Raw genomic sequence first — 22,780 nt, 5'->3', positions numbered from 1 at the left:
CCTGCAATAAAGAAAGCTCTATAACCAGTGGCCGGGCTCAGTGGCTCACACCTATCATCCCAGCACTTTTGGAGGCTGAGGCAGGTGGATCACCTGAGGTCACAAGTTCGAGACCAGCATGGCAAACATGGCAAAACCCCGTCTCTACTAAAACTACAAAAATTAGCCAGGCGTCGTGGTGGGCACCTGTGGTCTCACAGCCTGAAGCAGGAGAATCACTTGAATCCAGGAGGTAGAGGTTGCAGTGAAACAAGATTGCGCCACTACACTACAGCCTGGGTGACAGAGTGAGAGTCTGTCTCAAAGAAAGGAAGGAAGGAAGGAAGGAAGGAAGGAAGGAAGGAAGGAAGGAAGGAAGGAAGGAAGGAAGGAAGGAAGGAAGGAAGAAAGAAAGAAAGAAAGAAAGAAAGAAAGAAAGAAAGAAAGAAAGAAAGAGAAAGGAAGGAAGGAAGGAAGGAAGGAAGGAAGGAAGGAAGGAAGGAAGGAAGGAAGGAAGGAAGGAAGGAAGGAAGGGGAAAGAAAGAAAGAAAGAAAGAAAGAAAGAAAGAAAGAAAGAAAGAAAGAAAGAAAAGAAAAGAAAGAAAGAAAGTGCAAGCAAGAAAGAAAGGAAGAAAGGAAGGAAGAAAGAGAAAGAGAGAGAAAGAAAAGAAAAAGAAAGAGAAAGAGAGAGGAAAGAGAGAAAGAAAGAAAGAAAGAAAGAAAGAAAGAAAGAGAAAGAAAGGAAGGAAGGAAGGAAGGAGAAAGAAAGAAAGAAAGAAAGAAAGAAAGAAAGAAAGAAAGAAAGAAAGAAAGAAAGAAAGAAAGAAAGAAAAGAAAAGAAAAGAAAGAAAGAGCAAGCAAGAAAGAAAGGAAGAAAGGAAGGAAGAAAGAGAAAGAGAGAGAGAAAGAAAAGAAAAAGAAAGAGAAAGAGAGAGGAAAGAGAGAAAGAAAGAAAGAGAAAGAAAGAAAGAAAGAAAGAAAGAAAGAAAGAAAGAAAGAAAGAAAGAAAGAAAGAAAGAAAGAAAGAAAGAAAGAAAGATGGAAGGAAGGAAGGGAACTCTATAACCATCACTCCCAAACTAACTTAGCCAGAAAACTCTATTTTTATATTACCTGTTAACACCCTGTAACACCAATACTCCTCAAAATATACTTCGAAAAATGGTGAAAGGGAGTATAAACTGATGTTTTTATAATATCTGTACATACTTCTTATGTATTGTGAAGCAGAAAATAAATGTTCACTGCAAGGATGGATTTAAATGAATGTGATGTTGGCTGTATACTATCACCATTCTTATTCTAATTTTCAGAGAGAGTTCTAGATGAACCAAGTATTAAATAAAAGACACATAGTGAGGCTTTCATTCCAAGGGATAAAATCTTTCATCGTTAAATCAAAGTGGTAAGCCAGTGACTGGGGATAGAGGGGTATGGGAAGTGATTGCTTAAAGGTCATGGGGGCGTTCCTCTGGGATGATGGAAAAGTTTTTGAAACTAGAGAGAGACGATGTTGCACAACATTATGAACATACTATACGTCACTCAGTTACACACTTTAAAATGGTTAATTGTAGGTTATGTGAATTTCACCTCAATTTTAAAAAATCAAAAGAACAGGACCTCTGCTAGCACAACTTTACAGGAATTAGGAAAAGGTACCACTTTGGGGAAGATACAGACAGAGGGGTGTACAGCTTGTCGAGCCTCCAGCTTGATGTAAGAAATAATATGCTCATTCCTCTGAGTGGACAGAGCCACGGAGCCCCACATCAGGGCACGACCTGTACATCTATACACAATGGCCCTGCAACGTGGTCAACATTTTATTCCCCTCATTTAGAGCTCTGTTGTCGCTGAGAGGGTTTAGGTTAGATGTACCTTTTAATTAAAAGGACTTTGGCTCAGCAGCACCCCAAAAAGCCTGGTTGGTATTCAGGAGGGAAGAGATAGATCTTGTGACTTGGCTTAAGATAAAAGTTGGGGGTAAGACGAGGTCCTTGAAGTTTATGTGTTATCCGGTCTAGATTACTAGGCTGGAAGCCCAGAGCAGAAGCACAGAAGCCCTACGTAGGAATGCTGTATTCATTTGACTGGTACATCAATCATGCTTTATTTCTTGAGAATCTAAGTAAGGCAGTCACAACTGAATTAGAGAACTAGTAAAATGGAGATGAAGAAATTGGAAGAATCCCCAGAACTTGTAACTAAAAATCAGAACCATGATATCTTAAGTGAAAATAATTTCAAACATTAGTATCTGTGTTAAGCCAAAGTCCAACGTTCAAGAATAATAGACAAACATATTCTTTCTTCTTATGGTACTGGAATGGTCTGGAACCCATCACTTAAATGAAGTAATGAAAACCAGAGGGAATAAGCACAGGAATAAGAAATGTGGTATATACACACAACGGAATACTATTGAGTCTGTAAAAAGAAGGAAATTCAGTCACATATTACAACATATCTAAACTTGGAGGATATTATGTAAAGTGAAATAATACAAATTTCATTTCCTTAATTTACTTAGAGGAGGTAAGGGAATGTTCAGATTAGTCTTCATTCTGTGGCACAAGAGTCAAATTCTCAAGTAAGTGTTATACCTTAAATTTTGCACTGAGGAAGATGTTGAAAATGGTGCCACAGTAGAAAAGCCCAGAAAGGGAGAACCGATATGCAACGCCACTGTCTCCAGTGCTGTTATCAATAATGTATTTCAAGTCCTCAGATATCTGAGCCTTTTGCAAAAGGAGACACATCTGTTTAGTATCAAAGATTCTGCTAAGTTTAGATCTGAATTAAATAGCTCCTGAGATTCTTGTCATGACACATCCACATATTTCAAACATCCAACATAAAAAATATTAGCTAATCAAAGAATCTGTGATATAGCTTTGCTTAAGAAGAAGCAAGGAATTCACAAAGAATCACATCTTTTAAACCAAATTTGATGTGGGATTTGAAAATGACTTAATTCTGACTCAGAAAGAGTTATGATGTAAACTCAAAGCTGTCATTTCTAGAGAAGCGGAACTACCATTTGGTGTTCTGGTTCAAAACCCAAGAGTAGCACTGTAACTTGCATTTCTCTGCAATGAGCTCATACTCCATGGAGGCCTCATCACCTTTTATTGCATCTAAACAAAACGTTTATCTTCACCATCATCAGTTGCCTCATTCAAATTATATAAACTTTCCAGTTCACTAGATTAGTCTCTAATATCTATAATGAACTGCATACTGCAGATCTAACACACTGTAGTAAATCACATACTCCAGTATTAATATGTTAAAAGTATAATTTTATGCAGTCAAAAAATCTAAATCTATAGAATATCTTAAGATAAAAGATGAGACAAAGTCACAAGTCAAGGAGGTTAACTTTTTTAGCACTTAAGATTTTCTTGAAGTGTGCTTATTATGCTGTTAATAAATAAATAAAATCTCTAGGAATGGCTCTAGTAAACAGTGTTATTACTTACCCTAAGTTCCCCCTTCCTTCCTTCCTTTTACTCTAAAAAAAGTCTATAAGAAAGGAAGCACATTTTTACATCTTGCTTTCACACTTGGATTTTCCTTCGAACAACTGCTTACATAAAAAAAGAAGAAAGAAAAAGAAAGAAAGAAAGAGAAAGAAAGAAAGAAAGAAAGAAAGAAAGAAAGAAAGAAAGAAAGAAAGAAAGAAAGAAAGAAAGAAAGAAAGAAAGAAAGAAAGAAAGAAAGAAAGAAAGAAAGAAAAGGAAGAAGAAGGAAGAAGGAAGGAAGGAAGGAAGGAAGGGAGAGAGAAAGAGAGAAAGAATTGACTATAGTGTTTAAAGAGTTTAGTCTGGAATCAGAGGGTGTGGATTCAAATTTCAGATTCACTAGATACTAGTGTGAACTTGGGTAAGTTACTTCAATCTGTTGTGGCTCAGTTTTCTCACATGGTTGATGGGAGTGGCAGTGATACCTAGTCCACAGATTGCTGTCACAATTCAGCAAGTTGATACATACAAAGTACTCAGAACCATTTAGGCACATAATCAGTGATGGAAAAATGTTATGAATAGCAATTAATGCAAATCTCCCTGGCCCAAGAAAGCATCCCTTTCTGGCCAGCTGAATATAGTCTTGCTTCACAGTCAAAGGGAAGATAAGGAAGGTAGAGAAGGAGCCGCAGTTAAAACTGGAGGGAATTAAACTGTCATGTGAGACCCAATCACCCAGTTGTAAGGGTCAACACTGAATAATATTGACAATCCTTAAAGGTGAAGCATCAGTCAATTATTCCTCGACCATGAGAAAATTTTAAGAAACATGGGGAGTTAGGGATCATATTCCTAATTAATGCCAATGACTACTTGACCATGGTAAAGAAGCTTAATTGCAGACCAAATACAATCAACTTTCAAAGGCTCCCAGAAGGTTCAACAAATAATTCAGGGAGAGGCCAATTATCATTCAGAGACAAATTATCAAACACAAATAAGGAAGAGACTTCAGGAATTATGTAAACAGTAGCTGGCCAAGGCTTATAAAAGGCCCAGTGTGGCAGCCATCACCAAAACTCAGAAACTCCTCCAAGCAACCCAAACTTCAGACCAACTCCTGACACCATGGCCTGCTGTCAGACCAGCTTCTGTGGATTTCCCAGCTGCTCCACCAGTAGGACCTGCGGCTCCAGCTGCTGCCAGCCAAGCTGCTGTGAGACCAGCTGCTGCCAGCCACGCTGCTGTGAGACCAGCTGCTGCCAGCCAAGCTGCTGCCAGACCAGCTTCTGCGGATTTCCCAGCTTCTCAACCAGTGGGACCTGTGGCTCCAGCTGCTGCCAGCCAAGCTGCTGTGAGACCAGCTGCTGCCAGCCAAGCTGCTGCCAGACCAGCTCCTGCGGAACCAGCTATGGCATTGGTGGTGGCATCGGCTATGGCCAGGAAGGCAGCAGTGGAGCTGTGAGCACCCGTATCAGGTGGTGCCGCCCAGACTGCCGTGTGGAGGGCACCTACCTGCCCCCCTGCTGCGTGGTGAGCTGCACACCCCCATCCTGCTGCCAGCTGCACCACGCCGAGGCCTCCTGCTGCCGCCCATCCTACTGTGGACAGTCCTGCTGCCGCCCAGTCTGCTGTTGCTACTCCTGTGAGCCCAGCTGCTAAAAGCCAGTTTGCTGATTTTCAACTTGAAATTTCCACTTTCAGTTTAATTCATGAATGAATTATTTCTTCAAGCACTTGTGGACCACTAACAAATTCTTGAACTTTTCTTTGGCTTTGTTATGGGGGTTACCAAATATTTAGGCCTCAGAATTACCTGATTCCTTTCAATTCCAGAAAGACCTTGCTCTTCTCTCTGAGGACGCCAAAATACAAATTTGACCCAAAAAATGAAAAAGCCGATTTACCTTGAAATTGACCCTTTACAAGCATTGAAGCCCACGCTCTGAGTCTCAGTGCCGACGAGACCATGGAAGAGCCATCTGTTCTTCTCAGGATGCTCACTTTCTCCATTCCACCACCCTGCAAATTGCACCCCCTATGAAAGAGGAATAATACACCAAGGTCTAATAAATTGTAACTATTGGTGCAACAAACATGTCTCTTTTTTTCATTGAGTGTATTCAGGATGTATATTTCATAGAATGTCATATGAAAAATTTTAATCTGCTTTTGATATCCCTTCTCTTCTAATACCACATTAGGAAATTTGTTATCCAGAGGCCCAGTGGAGGTTAATGCCCATAAAAACATAGAGTAAATGTAGTTATTTAGGGCCTCAGAAATGGTAAAGGCTCTGTTACCATAACTTAACCTTACACAGTGCTTTCACAACCAGGAAGTTACAGAAATCAAAATCTCTGGCTGGGTGCAGTGGCTCACACCTGTAATCCCAGCATTTTGGGAGGCCGAGGTGGGCAGATCACTAGGTGAGGAGTTCAAGATCAGCTTGGCCAACCTGGTGAAACCCCATCTCTACTAAAAGTACAAAAAATTAGCCGGGCGTCATGCCACGCACCTTTAATCCTAGCTACTCGGGAGGCTGAGGCAGGAGAATTGCTTGAACCCAGGAAGTGGAGGTTGCAGTGAGCCAAGATCGTGTCATTGCACTCCAGCCTGGGTGATAGAGCAAGACCCCATTTTGAAAAAAATAAAAAATAAAAATATCTGAATCTAGAGCCAGAATATTACTTATTTTTCCTGTCTGTTAGAGAAATGCTCTTTCAGGCAGTCATCAAAGAATGGTAATGTATGCTAATAAATCACAGTCTTCCATTCACATGTAACCTTGCGAAGGATTGCAAGAGAAATACAGGGTGGGAAAGCCTCTCTGAGGAAATACACTCGCAATTAGATGGAAATTTTTACTCTAAATTTTTTCCTCCAGTTTCTAAACAGAAGTGAGGATAACAATGAATTTACTGTATTTTTAGAATCAACATATATACTTTGGCTTAAAATGTTCACTTCAAAGTAAACATATACATATATAAATATGCTTTTATATATAATACACATACGCAATAAATTTATACACATTTAAAGACAAATATCAGAGAATGCTTTATAAATTTGAATGGTTTTTAGAACAAGGCTTAGGATTAATTCACGGTTCCTTGGACTTAGAACTGAGAGTATCGAAGGTGTTTTTTTTTGTTTGTTTGTTTTTTTACTTAGGTTAACATTACAATGCTTTATTCAATGGTTAATGAAAATCAGAAAATTAGAAGGTATGAACAAAGGATAACATTTGCAAAGCAAAGAACCAATTTCCCCAACATACTATCTAGAGACCTAATCCAATCCAGAAAACACCCTTGAACAACAGAACAGAAATTGAGACATGTTTTGTCCTTTTGGCCCTTTGATCCTAAATACCGGTATCACCACCTAAGAAGTTCCTGCTAGAATGAATGAATAAATAAATAAATAAATAAATAAATAAATAAATAAATAAATGACAAGTGATTTAGGTAAAATGCAAATTGGGCTTTTCATCATTACTGTACACTGCTAGTCATTCATTCCCTCTTTTATTAACAAGCATTTACTGAGCATCTATATGCAAAATAGTACGGAAAGCACTACAAAGGACACCCAGATGCATTAGACATAGGCAGATTATGCTTTTAAGGAATGGACAATCTGGTAGAGCCCTGAAAGATGTCTGAGAGATCATCTCATTTTACAGATGAATAAACCAATATTCAGAGGAATTACATGACTTTTTTAAGGTCATACAGTCAGTCAGCGGTAGAACCAGTTTGAGAAGCCCATCTAGTTTAATTAATTTAATTTTCAGTTAAGAATTTGGTCCCATACATCATGTGACCATCCCTAATCATCTAAAGTTGGACCCAGTTAAGCTTAAAATTCTATGATTGTTTTTAAATTCAAAAGCATAAAATAAAAATGATTGATGTTTTATCATTGGGGATGGTTTAGTGATTTGTGGTATGATCATACTCTGGAATATTATATAACTATTAAAAGAGTTAGTAATATGTATAGAATGCATCTACAAATTGCATAATCTAGATGAAATGGAGAAATTTCTAGAAATGTACAACCTACCAAAACTGAATCATGAAGAAATAAAAAATCTGAACAGACCTATAACAAGGAGATTGAATCAGTAATCAGAAACCTCCTAACAAAGAAAAGCTCAGAACCAGATGGCTTCATTGGTGACATATACAAAACATTATAGAAAAAATAACACCAATCCTCCTCAAACTCTTTTTAAAAATTAGAAAGGAGAAAACACTTTCAAACTCATTCTATGAAACCAGCATTACTCTAATACCAAAGTCAGACAAAGATACTATAAAAAAAAGAAAACTACAGACCTAAATCCCTGATGAATATTAATGAAAAATCCTTTCAAAATCCCAGCAAATAGAATTAAATGATACATTAAAAGTATTAAATGCTATAATCAAATGAAATTTTATCCTGGAAGGCAAGGACGGTTCAACATACAAAAATGAATCATTAGTAGAATGAAGAGGAAAAAGCACCTGCTCATCTCTATTGATACAGAAGAAGCATTTGACAAAATTCCAAACTCTTTCATGATTTTTTAAAAAAACCTAACAAACTAGGAATAGAAGCAAATGACCTCAACATAATTAAAGCCATATGTGAAAAGGCCATAGGCAACATCATAATCAACAGTTTTTTTTCCAAGATTAGGAACAAGACAAACATGCCCACTTTTGCCCATTCTATTTATCATAGTACTAGGAGTCCTAGCCAGAGCAACTAGGAAAGAAAAAGAAATAAAAGATATCCAAATTGGAAAGGAAATAGTAAATTCTCTCCATTCACAGATAATATGACTTTATATGTAAAAAATTCTAAAGATTTTACACACACTCACACACAGTTATAACTAATAAACAAGTTCAGTGAAGTTGCAGATACAAAACCAATGCACAAAAATCACTTGCATTTCTATACACTAACCATGAAAAATATACAAAGAAAATTTTAAAAACAATTCCATTTACAATAACATCAAAAGAATAAAATACTTATGGCCAGGCATGGTGGCTCATGCCTGTAATCCTAGCACTTTGGTAAGCTGAGGCAGGCAGATCACCTGACGTTAGGAGTTCAAGTCCAGCCTGGCCAATACAGTGAAACCCTGCTCTCTACTAAAAATACAAAAATTAGCCAGGCATAGTCGTGGGTGCCTATGGTCCCAGCTACTGGGGAGGCTGAGGCAAGAGAATTGCTTGAACCCAGGAGGTGGAGGTTACAGTGAGCCGAGATTGTGCCACTGCACTCCAGCCTGGGTGATAGAGTGAGACTCCATCTCAAAAAATAATAATAATAATAAAATAAAGAATAAAATACTTAGGAACAAACTTAACCTTGGAAGGGAAAGACTTGTACACCAGAAACTACAAAATGTTCCTGAAAGAAATGAAAGAAGATACAAATAAATGAAAAGACATCCTGAGATCATGAATTGTAGGATTTAATATTGTTAAGATGTCAATACTACCCAGAGAATCTACAGATTTAATGCAAACCCTATAAAAATCCCAATGATGTTTTTGCAGAAATAAAAAAAAAATCCATCCTAAAATACATACGAAATCAGAAGGGGTCCTAGATAGCCAAAACAATCTTAAAAAAGAACAAAGTTGGTCTCACATTTTCCTATTTCAAAATTTACTGCAAAGCTACAGTAATCATAACAGTGTGGTACTGACATAAAGACAGACATGTAAAGCAACGGAAAAGAACAGAGAGCCTAGAAATAAACCCTCAAATACATACATGGTTAAATGAGTTCATTTATTTATTTATTTGAATTAACAAAAGTTATATGTATTCATGTGTACAACACATTGTTTTGAAACATGCATACCTTGTATAATGGCTAAATCAAACTAATTAACATATGCTTTACCTCACATAATTTTTTGTAGTGAAAACATAACATCTACTCTCTTAGCAATTTTCAAGACTATAACATATTGTTATAAACTATAGTCACTATGTCGTACAATAGATCTCTTGAATTTATTCCTCTTATCTAACTGAAATTTTGTAATCCTTTGACCAACATCTCCCCAACACACTCCACCACCACCCTAGCCCCTGGTAACCACCATTCTACTTTCTACTTCTATGAATTCAACTTTTTTGTATTCCACTTGTAAGTGAGAAAGTGCAATATTAGTCTTTTTCTTTGTCTGACTTATTTCACTTAGATAATGTTCTCAAGTTTCATCTGTGTTGCCCCAAATAGCAGGATTTCCTTATTTTATGACTAAGAATATTCCAGTGTGTGAGTGTGTGTGTGTCACATTTTATTTATCCACTCATTTAATGATGGACATGGACACTTAGGTTGCTTCCATATCTTGGCTATTGGGAGTAATGCTGCAATGAACACGGGAATGCAGATGTCTCTTCAAAATACTGATTTAGTTTCCTTCGGGTATATACACAGAAGTGGGATTGCTTGATTATATGACAGTTCTATTTTTAATGTTTTCAGGAACCTTATATTGTTTTCCATAAAGACTGTACTAATTTACATTTCCACCAACAGTGTGCCAGAGTTCTGTTTTCTACACTTCCTCTCCAACACTTGCTATCTTTTGTCTTTTTGATAATAACCATCTAACATATGTGAGATGATACCTCATTGTGGCTTCAATTTGCATTATTCGATGATTGGTGATTTTGAAAACTTTTTCATATACCTGTTGGCCATTTGTAGATCTTTTTTTGAGAAACGTCTATTTAGATTCTTTGCCCATTTTTCAATTATGTTATTTGTTTTCTTACTACAGGTATTGAGTTGTTTGAGTTTCTTCTATATTTTGGATATTACCCCTTATCAGATATGTGGTTTGTAAATATTTTCTCCCATCTGTGGTTTGTCTCTTCACTCAGTTTAGTGTTTTATTGGCTGTGCAGAAGCTTTTTAGTTTGATGTAATCCCATTTGTCTATTTTTGCTGATGCTTTTGAGTTCATGTTCACAATATCATTGGCCAGGCAAAAGTCATGGAGTTTGCCTCTATTTTCTTCTAATAGTTTTCATTTTGAGTCTTTCTTACATTTCAGTCTTTTAATCCATTGTAAGTTGGTTTTTGTATATGATGTGAGATAATGGTCTAATTTCATTCTTCTGCATGTGAATGTGGTCAAAAGATTTTCAACAAGGGTGACAAGACTATTTACAAATAGTTAAGATGGTTAAATGATTCATGAATTTTCTGGTATGTATATTTTACCACAATTAAAAATTTGTAAGTACAAATGTGTAGGAGACCCAAACTTTACTGAAATAGAAGATATATATGTATATATGCTGGTTTATATTTGCAGAAGCAGGGATAAAGGTATCAAAGAATGTGCACCAAATTCTTAATATTGATTACCTCTAGAGCATTAATTTTGGTAGAGATGTGTGCATCTTCAGGGAAGGGACAGGATATTAGTTTTTCTTTATATGCCTCTGTACTCTTTGACTTGTTACAATGTATATTCATTACTAGCACATATGTTTAATTTAATAGTGTCAGAAAACAATCTACAAGCAAAAGTCATTAAAGATTTTGGTTATCAACATGTACATTCACTACTACTGAAGGCAAGAATATTAGATAGAGCTCTGAGGATCCTATAACTTGCACAAATTGATCATAGAAAGGCATACTTGGTTTGAAAGTTGATACATCAGGTTACAGTTCATGTTTTGATGACACTAATGTTAGTCTTTCCAAGTCTAGACAATTGTTTATAAAACCATGATCATGGTTAAGTGATCATTTAAGGAAAAATGGTCAGTTAAGATAAATTATGCCTAAAGGCTATCAAAGGACAAGTATGACAAAGCATGCCAGGGCAACACTTGGCTCAGGCCAGTCTGTCATGTGACTTGCATCAAGAGGCACTTTTGTGCTTGGCTTCCATGATGAGCCTTCACTTAGTCCCGAGGGCAAAGAAGAAACATAATGAGACTCAATTGAACAATGGAAAAAGCAGGCTATTGAAATGCTATTTATAACTTTCTAAACACCTCGGGTATTAGCCAGAGACTCATGCTGAAATTGACATCAAGAAAAGATGTTAGGTAAATATGCAGCTCTAGGGAACATATAAAAGGACAGATATAGAAGGCGCAGCACAAACTCAGAAACCTCTCTTAACAATACAGCTCTCAACCCAGCTCCTGACACCATGGCTAGCTGTTCCACCAGTGGGACCTGTGGCTCCAGTTGCTGCCAGCCAAGCTGCTGTGAGACCAGTTGCTGCCAGCCAAGCTGCTGCCAGACCAGCTCCTGCGGAACTGGCTGTGGCATTGGTGGTAGCATCAGCTGTGGCCAGGAGGGCAGGGGTGGAGCTGTGAGGACCCGTATCAGGTGGTGCCGCCCAGATTGCCGCGTGGAGGGCACCTGCCTGCCCCCCTGCTGCCTGGTAAGCTGCACACCCCCATCCTGCTGCCAGCTGCACCATGCTGAGGCCTCCTGCTGCCGCCCATCCTACTGTGGGCAGTCCTGCTGCCGCCCAGCCTGCTGCTGCCAATGCTGTGAGCCCACCTGCTAAAAACCACGTTGCTGATCGCTTACGAATGAAAGGGGAAGCACAGCAAAATTATGCTGATTTCTGAAGAACTGTTCGATTTTACTTGGATGCTAAGTACCATGATGTTGTTAAGCTGCTCAGAGATAATGAAACTCCTAGTGAGGACACTGCGGATGTGCCGAATTCACTCACTGAAACACGTATCAATCAGTGTTCTGGATAGCTTACGTTGCTTGAGCAGAGGACCAAGATGGAATAGTTCATCATTTCAGTGACATCTCTGCTCCCCCAACTCTCTCTTGATGCCCATGCATCTTCAGACCTGGTTTTTCCTTGAATATCTCTGATTAATTCAAATAAAATGTTTTAATGTGCAAAGCAAACTGAGTTATGTTCACCTTCTACCTTTAAGCATGTATTCCTGTGGCTGGTATTCAAGAGTGGATTTGCAATTTGATAATAATACCAAAGTATAACCACAAAGTCTAAACCAGAAAGATTAAATACAAAGTAAATTATGCTTGAATCCATCAACTTAGAAATGCTCCATGAATTAAATAATTTTATAGTTATTCCAATATTTGCATGCTCTAATCTATTACAATTAGGTCTAGACCAATAAAGGTTGACCTTCAGCTAAAACTTTAAGGTTGATCAAAGCTATTGATTTCAACCTAAATGTAATTCTACCATCTTTTGTCTCCTTCCATTTTATATACTAAATATTCTCCTTCATTTATGCCCCCAAATCTAAAGACATTGTATTACTTTCTAAATAGATTTTAAAATATCTACCAGATACTACCTATTTTCCAAGAGTATTTAGGTTTAATTTCTACGCCTTAGCCTTTCACATTCTTCCCACTGATCCCTGAATTGCTCTCTAAGCTTCAACTCCCGGTATTCACCTTCATTTGATGTAGGTAGGTATGCATAAAGTGTATCTCTGGTCTAAATTATAATAGAAGAAACAGCTATAGAGAGCACCTGCTGAGTTCTACCGTTGCCATTTGTCAGGCAGATGCGTTAGAAATCTGAAACAGCTCTATTATATTTTGCACTTTGCAACCCAACTTAAAAGATGTTCTCTTAAGAAGTTAACACGCCAGGCACGGTGGCTCACGCCTGTAATCCCAGCACTTTGGGAGGCCGAGGCGGGCAGATCACGAGGTCAGGAGATTAAGACCATCCTGGCTAACACAGAGAAATCCTGTCTTTACTACAAATTACAAAAAAAAAAAAAAAAAAAAAAAAAATTAGCCAGGCATGGTAGTGGGCACCTATAGTCCCAGCTACTCAGGAGGCTGAGGCAGGAGAAGGGCATGAACCCGGGAGGCGGAGCTTGCAGTGAGCCGAGATCATGCCACTGCATTCCAGCCTGGGTGACAGAGCGAGACTCTGTCTAAAAAAAAAAAAAAAAAAAAAAAGTTAACACAACCTAGAACAAAACAAAATATATTTTACCATTTAATTTTTAAACTCTTCATTAGGCATTAGAATGTAATATACAAAATACAATAGGATGCAAATATAGAAAGGAACATATTTTCCACACTATTTACAAGCTCCCAGAACTTACCTCTATCATTTACTTGGTAGCAATGATGGATTACACACAAGATTATGCAATTTCCAAGAGGAATAAAGTAGATGGCAGTACATTCTTCAAAGTGTCACAACTCCTAGATATTTTTTCCTGAGCCCGGTTCCACTACTAAACCAAAAAATAAAATAAAATAAAATAAACCAAAAAACACATTTCCTAGTCTCTTTACAGTAAATAACAAGACTCTTTCATGAGAGGTACTACAGCTTGAAATTTCTCTTTAATTATGTGGGAGTGGTATTGATATCCATGAATCATGCCTTTTACTCCACCTATTCAATAAACATTTATTGAATCAGATTCAATAAACATTTATTAAGGTTCTACCACAAACTAAGGACTCTGCTGGATACCTTCCTAAATACTATGTCAATTTGGTTCCCAAGAACAGATTTCTGGTCTGGAACAGGAATAATATTCACACATTTCAAATTGGTTGAAATCAAAGGAACTATAATCGGTAATTCAATATGACACTGGAACAAAACAAGGTGAAATCTGCGAATTATGCATGACCAAAGGTACTCCTTCAGTTCAGTAGATATCCAGATATCCAAAACTTAATAGAATTTAGTCCATCTATCCAGGAGGAAAAAATAATAGTTAAATATAACAACACAGTTATTACTCTTAGCCTTAGAGGTCTGAATAGATTGTCACATGGAATAACTATTACATAAAATGAGAGCATTCATTTGGACTAAAATGGAAGGACTCTTGGAACATGGGAAACCACAAACATATTCCAAAGAGCAAAGGACTGATATGAGGAGTCCGGAAGAAACTATAAAACAGAGTAATTTCTAAACTATTGCTCATAATGTGTCATGAGTACTTCAACGTAAGCCAATTGGAGATCCACTGAGAAACAAATTTAAACAAAAACAAAGAAAATATGTTAACGATTTTGTAAACAGCAGCTGGCTCAGATGTATAAAAGGGCCAATGTGGAAGTCACCACCAAAACTCAGAAACTCCTCCAAGCAACGCAGCTCTCAACCCAACTCCCAACACCATGACCTGCTGCCAGACCAGCCTCTGTGGATATCCCAGCTTCTCTACCAGTGGGACCTGCGGCTCCAGCTGCTGCCAGCCAAGCTGCTGTGAGACCAGCTGCTGCCAGCCACGCTGCTGTGAGACCAGCTGCTGCCAGCCAAGCTGCTGCCAGACCAGCTTCTGCGGATTTCCCAGCTTCTCAACCAGTGGGACCTGTGGCTCCAGCTGCTGCCAGCCAAGCTGCTGTGAGACCAGCTGCTGCCAGCCAAGCTGCTGCCAGACCAGTTCCTGCGGAACCAGCTATGGCATTGGTGGTGGCATCGGCTATGGCCAAGAGGGCAGCAGTGGATCCGTGAGCACCCGTATCAGGTGGTGCCGCCCAGACTGCCGTGTGGAGGGCACCTACCTGCCCCCCTGCTGTGTGGTGAGCTGCACACCCCCATCCTGCTGCCAGCTGCACCACGCTGAGGCCTCCTGCTGCCGCCCGTCCTATTGTGGACAGTCCTGCTGCCGCCCAGTCTGCTGCTGTGAGCCCATTTGCTGAAAGCCAGTTTGCTTATTTTCAATTGCCTACGTCACAGTATCTCTGAACTGTTCATCCCTTGACCACCCCTGGACCACTAACAAGTTCTCGGACTTTGCATTGTCTGTGATGGAGACTACTAAGTATAAGAGTTCACAATTCTATCTGATTCCATTCTACAGTGAATACCTTGACTCTTCACTGCGGACACAGAAATGCTACAAAGTCACCTGCTGATCATCAGTTTGCTTGGGATATACTATTTCTGATATTTCTGCAGGATTAAAAATTAATGACATGTTGTGGAATTTATCCATGGGAGCTATCCACAAGTCTAATGTTTCCATGCTTTATAATCCATATTTATCTTGTTTACCTAAAAGTTTTTGCAACATCAAAGACACCAAATTATAGCCAGGTGACATTCCTCAAGTGTCACCAGAGAGAATGGAAGCTCATTACCCAACATTCAGCTTCTAAGAAGTAGGCTGGACTTTCTACATTTTAACATCTGATCCACCCCTTGATTTTTGGATCATAATGATCTTGCCTGCTGGATATTTCAGTTATATCTGTGATACAATGTCTTCTGTCATTTCTTAATAAATAGTATATACTAGGCAAAGAAACCATTGTATTTGTTTTCACTTGTACATCACCTGGTTTAACTGCTTATAATTCAAGAATGTCTACTTGAGGCTGGGCGCGGTGGCTCACACCTGTAATCCCAGCACTTTGGGAGGCCAAGGCAGGTGGATCATGAGGTCAGGAGATCGAGACCATCCTGGCTAACACGGTGAAACCCCGTCTCTACTAAAAATACAAAAATTTGCCAGGCGTGGTGGTGGGCACCTGTAGTCCCAGCTACCCAGGAGGCTGAGGCAGGAGGATGGCGGGTGAACCCAGGAGGCAGAGCTTGCAGTGAGCCAAGATCGCGCCACTGCACTCCAGCCTGGGTGACAGAGCAAGACTCCGTCTCAAAAAAGAAAAAAAAAAAAAAAAAAGAATGTCTACTTGAGGCCAGGAGCAGTGGTACACACCTCTAATCCTAGCAATCTGGGAGCCTGAAGTGGGCGGATAACCTGAGCTCACGAGTTTGAGACCAGCCTGGGCAACATGGTGAAACCCTGTCTCTACTAAAAATACAAAAAAAAAAAAAAAAAAAAATTACTGGGCGTGGTGATGTACGCCTGTAGTCCCAACGACTTGGGAGGCTGAGGCAGGAGAATCGCTTGAACCTGAGAGGCGGAGGTTTCAGTGAGCTGAGATCGTGCTACTGCACTCCATTACACTATGCAGTAAATTGCAATAAGCTCTCAAAATGGCAATTTTCTATATATGACACCAAAGAGGATATAAGGTGCACTAAACAGTTAAGTAATGGTAAAAAGACACACATTTCCAAGTCCAAAGCAAACGTGGGAGCCTTTCTTTTATTGAGGATCATTGGCCATGTAAGGGTAGGTGGACAATGAAAGGGATGAAGCAAGATGAATTAGAGTATTAAAGGATGGAGACAAGAATGAAAAGGGGAAGAAGAGAACAAAATAGAGGAGAAAAGACAGAGAGAAGACACAGTGAAAAAGGCTAGGTACGAGAGGCTGAAAGGAAAGGAGGAAGAGTGATGGAGAAGACACATATGAAGGGGAAGGAGGTGAACCAGCGTGGCCTTGCTAGTACCACATGCTGTGCATAGGCCAAGTACACATCATGCGAACTTTGCTTCACATAACATCTACACCAATCCTGTGAAATAGATATTGCGATCCTGGCTTATAGAGAAGTAAGTCTAAAAGAAGTTAAATAGCTTGCTTACAGTCACATAGCTCATAAGTTTAGAAACAAAACTGAAATCTGAATGCAACTCTGCCGACTCCAAAATTTATGGAGAGAATGAAATTAAGAAAATGGATATAAAGGAAAGTGTGGGAAAGTTTATAAGATTTAAAGACGGCTATTTCAGAGACTGTGGGTTTCAGAATAAGTTACTCTGTGCTGCTGGTTAAGTTGCGGTCTCAGAACTCCACACCCTCCCTACTATACTCAGCTTTGTGATGTTAGTGATGAAATCCGCAAGCCACATTGTTGCTTTTCCAGCTCTCCATGTTAGGCCTTGCTCCAGCCAGCCAGCACCCCATCCTCACAGTTCTGAGTCAGATCCACTGGGACTATCCTACAAGTTCAGAGACATCAGAACAGGTCAAGAAAAAATATGACTGTCAGTTCTGCAGGACCCAGCCTCTAAACTTATACATTTTTATAACTCTTAACTCTTCCTTTGTTCCTTCAACCCTTGGGTCAGTAGCTGCTTCCTGTAGTTGCTACTTCCATGTTCAAATAAGTGGCATGGATTTTGTCTCCTCATTAGGTGCTGACTGACAGAAAAGTTGTTACCAGGAGTGGTCCTGGAAAATAGACCTTCATAGATGGGACTTGGGGATTGCTTTGGTAAAGTCCCTGAGCTTGAACCCAGTGTTAAACTCCTTGCCAATGAAAAATGAAACACATTGCATGCAATAGCATCACCATTATTACTTTGGTTGTTTAAATAAAGTACCTATTGAAATAAGTGGCTTGGGAGCCCAAGTTGCTGCTGCTCTTGACTCTTAAGACAGTCATGATGATTATAAGCGTGTTGTGGGGGATGTTTTCTGAGTGTACTGCGTGCTTTCAGAAAGAAAAATGGCAAATTCAAGACTTTAATATCTCATGTCAAGTCATAATCAGAGATCCAGAAAAGATTCAGCAGCAGCCCTAAAATAATCACTTGTTTCTTATAGCCACAGGACTGGTACTGTCCCATATTAAACACTAACTAAATTTAATTGTGTGAGTTGCACAATTGAAAGGTAAGTTGAATTCACAGCTTCAACAAGACTGTCATGTGAAAGTTAGGGGATTGACAAGGAAGAAGTTTTAGAATTGAAACCTGGCATAAGGGTTTCCATCTGAACTCAAAGGGGGCTGAGGATCTTGAATCTCCAAGTCATTCTGAGCTGCTTTGACCAGTAAAAATAGATTTCCCCCCTGAGTCTGATGAGAACAGCTGTCCACTGCTGGAAAATCCTCTAATAATCTCACTTGGGAAAGGTACTTATATGGAATTCCTATCATCCTGAATAGCCACCATAACTATATCTTTTTCCTACTAGTCCTGTACTTCTGATCAAATTTCAGATGCTCCATAAGGCAAATATGATGTATCATCCAGGAAAAATAGCTCATACATGAAAAAACATGCCATAGGCCAAAATCCAGAATACTGACAACACCAAATGCTGACAAGATTATGGAGCAGTAGGAACTCTCATTCATTGCTGGTGGGAATGGAAAATGGTACAGCCACTTTGCAAGGCAGTTTGGTGGTTTCTTACAAAACTAAACATATTCTCACCATACAATCCAGCAAGCATACAACTTGGTATATACCTTAAAAAGTTGAAAACATATGTCCACTCAGAAACCTGCCTATGGATGTTTAAAGTAGCTTTATTCATAATTGTCCAAACTTGAAAACAACCAAGATGTCCTTCAGTAGGAGAATGGATAAACTGTGGTACATCCAGACAATGAAATATTATTTAGTGCTGAAAAGAAATGAGTTATCAAGCCATGAAAGGACATAGATGAGATTTAAATGCATATGACTAAATGAAAGAAGACAATTTGAAAATGCTGTATACTGTATGACTCCAAGTATATGACATTCTGAAAAAGTTAAAACTATGAAGACTAAAAAAAATGAGTGGTTGCCAGGGGTTATGGGTAAAAGGGGTGGAAAAGGAACAACAAAAAGGGATTTGAGGGCAGTGAAACTATTTTGTGTGATACTGTAAGGTGGGTACAAATTATGTATTTATCTAAACCCATAAAGTGAACAACAACAAAAGTGAACCCAAATGAAAACTTGGACTCTGGGTGATTATGTGTCAATGTAGATTTATCAATTATAAAAAATGTATCACCCTAGCAGGGGATGTTGATAATAGGGGAAGCTACACATGTGTGAAAACAGGGGTTATATAGGAAACCTGTGTGCCTCCTGCTTGATTTTGCTGTGAACCCAAAACTACTCTGGAAAATAAAGTGTATTTTTAAAAAGCATTATTGCATTATTATGTATTAGCAGAAACCTGAGGAATATGTGTAAGTGTATTTTTAGGGTAGTAAACCAAAGAAGATGGAATATAACACGGTCTCACTCTAATAATCTCACTTGGGGAAGTTGCATGTAAGGAATGCCTAAATGATGTGATTACACTTAAAGATTCTGGATGTAAAATTGTTGTACAAAGAATTATTCAGTTTGTTGGCTTAAGCTTGAAATCAATAATGGTCTATGTTTACTGATGCTCAGGTGTCAGGACTTTTTTGACATAATGTAAAGGAAAGGAATCAAAGACTTAAGGAATTTTGGAGAAGATTTATCATATGACACTGCACACATACGCATCGCCAAGTAACTTCCCACAGGTCCCAGAGAAAACTGCCTTCACTCAAGGCTTTTATATTCACAGGGGACTCTTGCAGTAGCCTAGGTATGATGGTGGAGACACTCTCTCTCTTTGATTTCAGTAGAGATAATAGGATCTCAGAGCAGTGGAAGTTAAGTCACAAAACTTAAAAGTAAAAGTAAAAGTAAGTGCAGTTGGCCTGTTTGAATTGCATGGGTCCACTTACACACAGAATTTTTTCAACCAAACACTGATTGAGATACAGTATTCTCAAGATGCAAAACTTGCATATATGGAAGGCTGACTTTTCATAAACACTCCACAGGGCTGAGTGTGAGACTTGAGTATGAGCAGATTTTGTATATGCAGGAGACCTGGAACCAATCCTCCCCACCCAGTACACTGAGAGACAACTGTACCTTCACTGTAAAGAGAAACAGAGATATAGTGGGAGCCAGAATGCTTTGACCCACAGGGATCTGTCAGTAGTTAGTTTATTATGGTATCCTTGGAATGAAATTAAGGAGAAGCGTATTAAAATGTTGGTTGATATCTATACTCAGATCCTCGGGGGATTAGTTTCCAATTGCTCCTCTAACAAATTACCAAAAATTGGCAACCAAAAACAACACAAATGTATTATCTCACAGATTTTGTGGGTCAGGAGTACAGCAGGGCATGGTGAGATTCTTTGCTTTTGGTCTTACGGTAATAAAACCAAAGTATCAGCTGATTCTCATCTGAGGCTCAGTTTTCTTCCAGGAATTGTTTTGTTGGCAGGATTCATTTCCTTCTCACATTTTAATATAGTCCCCTCCATCTTCAAAACAGCAATGGTAGGTCAAGTTCATGTTATACTTTGAATCTCTCTGATTTCCTACCCTACCCCCGCTTCCCTCTCCAATGTCCTCTTCTGCTCTCAGCTGGAAGAAAATGTTCTGCTTTTAAGGGCACATATAGTTACACTGGATGCACCTGGATAATTCAGGATACTCTCACTATCTTGAAGTCAACTGATTAGTAACCTTAATTACATTTGAAATGTACCTTTTGTTATGTAGCAAAACATAGCCATGGTCATGACAAGGGCTCAGAGGCCTTGGAGGCTGAAATTCTGCCAATCACAGGAACTATTAGACACTAAGTTGACACTAATTTCTAGAGACCCAAATGCCACTGGCCTTCCAAAAAAAAAAGTGGTTACTTTTGGTGGCCAGATGATAGTTAGAATCTTGGTCTACATCTGAATCACAGTAGACCCAGTGGGCCTGCAGAATAATCACCGAATTTGTGAAAGTATAATTGGAATTATCATGTTTGACAACTGGCAGAATCCCCACATTGGCACACTGGCCTGAGGAATAAGGCTTATTTGGAAAAGGGGTCAAGTTGAAGCCCCCAGGAGTTTCCCTTGATACAAGAATGGTAAATAAAAAAATAGTACTATATTGATGGGAAAATTTTGAAGATGGGTTCCATTATCAGAGACTTGGAAAAAGCTGGGTTGTGATACCTACCATCTCCCCACTGAGCTTGTTTATCCTATGGACAAAGCAGATAAACCCTGGAGTATAACAGAACAATTATATATTATTATTATTTTAAATGAATTCAGGTGGTGACCTCAACCGGAGAAGATGTCCCAAATGTTGTATCTTGAATGGAGCAAATTAAGACAGCCCCTGACACCTGGTATGCAGCTATTGACATGAAAATGCATTTTTCTCTGTATCAGGGCAACCAGAAGTACTTTTCTTTGACCTGGCATGGCCAACAGTAACCTTCCAAGCATTGCCTCAGGGCTATGTCAACTATCCTGCTCTCTGTCCTAATATACTCATGATATTAATCATCTTGACTTTCCACACAACATCATAGCAGTCCACTACATCTATGACATCATGCTGGTTACATTTGATGAGCAGGAAGTGACAAGTACCTTAGAGGACTTGGTAAAACATTAATGAACTCCAGGGCAAGAAACAAACTCTACAAAAATTAAAAAGCTCATCACCTCAGTGAAGTTTCCTGGAGTCCAACTGTCTGGAACATATTGAGATATCCTTTCCAAGGTGAAAGAAAAACTGCTGTATTTTAAGCTAACTTCAACTAAAAAGGCACAACTCTTGGTGGGCATTTTTGTATTTGGGGGTCAATATATACCATATTTGAGTGTGTTATTTCAACCCACTTAATGAATAACTCAAAATGCTGCTAGGTTTTAGGGGGGACAAGAGCAAGAGAAGGCTCTAAAAAGTCCCAGCTATGGGTGTGGTGGCGGGCACCTGTAATCCCAGCTACTTGGGAGGCTGAGGCAGTAGAATTGCTTGAACCTGGTAGGCGGAGGTTGCAAAGAGCCCAGATCATGCCACTGCACTCCAGCCTGGCCGACAGAGCAAGACTCCATTAAAAAAAGAAAGAAAGGAAAGACAGGAAAGACAGGAAAGAAAGGAAGAAAGAAAGAAAGAAAAGAAAGAAAGAAAGAAAGAAAGAAAGAAAGAAAGAAAGAAAGAAAGAAAGAAAGAAAGAAAGAAAGAAAGAGAAGGAAAGAAGGAAAGAAGGAAAGAAGGAAAGAAGGAAAGAAGGAAAGAAGGAAAGAAGGAAAGAAAGAAAAGTCCCAGCTACAATTCAAGCTGCTATTTCATTTGAGCCTTATAACCAGCACATCCAACCGTATTTGTAGTGTCTATGGAAAATACAGGCTCACTGTATGTAGCCTCTGGCAAGCAGCAATAGAAGAATTATAGGTCAGACTTCTAAGGTTTTGGAGAAAATCCATGCCCTCCTCTGAAAATAACTACTGTCCTTTTAATAAACTACTTCCAGCTTGCTAGTGGGCAAGAACTAGAAAAAATGGAATGACCATGCAACCTGAGCTTCTCATGCTTAACTGGGTGTTATCCACCCACCAAACTATAAGGCTGGATGTGCATAGGAGCAATCTATTAAGGCAAGGGTCCCCAACCCCTGGGCAGTGGACCGGTACCAGTCCATGGCCTGTTAGGAACCAGGCAGCACAGCAGGAGGTAAGCCACCGATCAGAAGCATTACTGCCTGAGCTCTGTCTCCTGTCAGATCAGCAGTGGGATTAGATTCTCACAGAAGCACAAACCCTATTGTGAACCGTGCGTGTGAGAGATCTAGGCTGTGGGCTCCTTATGAGACTCTAATGCCTGATGATATGTCACTGTCTCCTA

The 22,780-nt window shown here is 39.1% G+C and overlaps 3 protein-coding genes across 3 annotated transcripts; all 3 read left to right on the top strand.

The window, feature by feature from the left end:
• The first annotated feature begins 4,577 nt into the window (after positions 1 to 4,577).
• On the top strand, positions 4,578 to 5,111 carry LOC105472193 (keratin-associated protein 1-1). Its single transcript, XM_011725215.3, has one exon. The coding sequence runs from the start codon at positions 4,578 to 4,580 to the stop codon at positions 5,109 to 5,111; it is 534 nt and encodes a 177-aa protein (XP_011723517.2).
• A 6,428-nt stretch (positions 5,112 to 11,539) lies between these two features.
• Positions 11,540 to 12,387, top strand: LOC105472192 (keratin associated protein 1-4). Its single transcript, XM_011725214.2, has one exon. It carries the CDS (start codon positions 11,660 to 11,662, stop codon positions 12,023 to 12,025), a length of 366 nt encoding a protein of 121 aa, XP_011723516.1. The 5' UTR covers positions 11,540 to 11,659; the 3' UTR covers positions 12,026 to 12,387.
• Positions 12,388 to 14,625: 2,238 nt separating this feature from the next.
• Positions 14,626 to 15,296, top strand: LOC105472191 (keratin-associated protein 1-1). The gene has a single exon (XM_011725213.3). The coding sequence runs from the start codon at positions 14,626 to 14,628 to the stop codon at positions 15,148 to 15,150; it is 525 nt and encodes a 174-aa protein (XP_011723515.1). The 3' UTR covers positions 15,151 to 15,296.
• Positions 15,297 to 22,780: the final 7,484 nt, after the last annotated feature.

The sequence above is a fragment of the Macaca nemestrina genome, chromosome 17 (genome assembly GCF_043159975.1).
Source record: "Macaca nemestrina isolate mMacNem1 chromosome 17, mMacNem.hap1, whole genome shotgun sequence".
In the NCBI taxonomy this organism is placed as follows: domain Eukaryota; kingdom Metazoa; phylum Chordata; class Mammalia; order Primates; family Cercopithecidae; genus Macaca; species Macaca nemestrina.
The sequence above is the reverse complement of the archived record's forward strand: the minus strand, read 5'-3'. Positions and strand labels throughout refer to the sequence as shown.

Bases quoted from the DNA above. Each gene is read 5' to 3' on its own strand.
- LOC105472193 (XM_011725215.3), top strand. From the start codon at position 4,578: ATGGCCTGCTGTCAGACCAGCTTCTGTGGATTTCCCAGCTGCTCCACC.
- LOC105472191 (XM_011725213.3), top strand. From the start codon at position 14,626: ATGACCTGCTGCCAGACCAGCCTCTGTGGATATCCCAGCTTCTCTACC.
- LOC105472192 (XM_011725214.2), top strand. From the start codon at position 11,660: ATGGCTAGCTGTTCCACCAGTGGGACCTGTGGCTCCAGTTGCTGCCAG.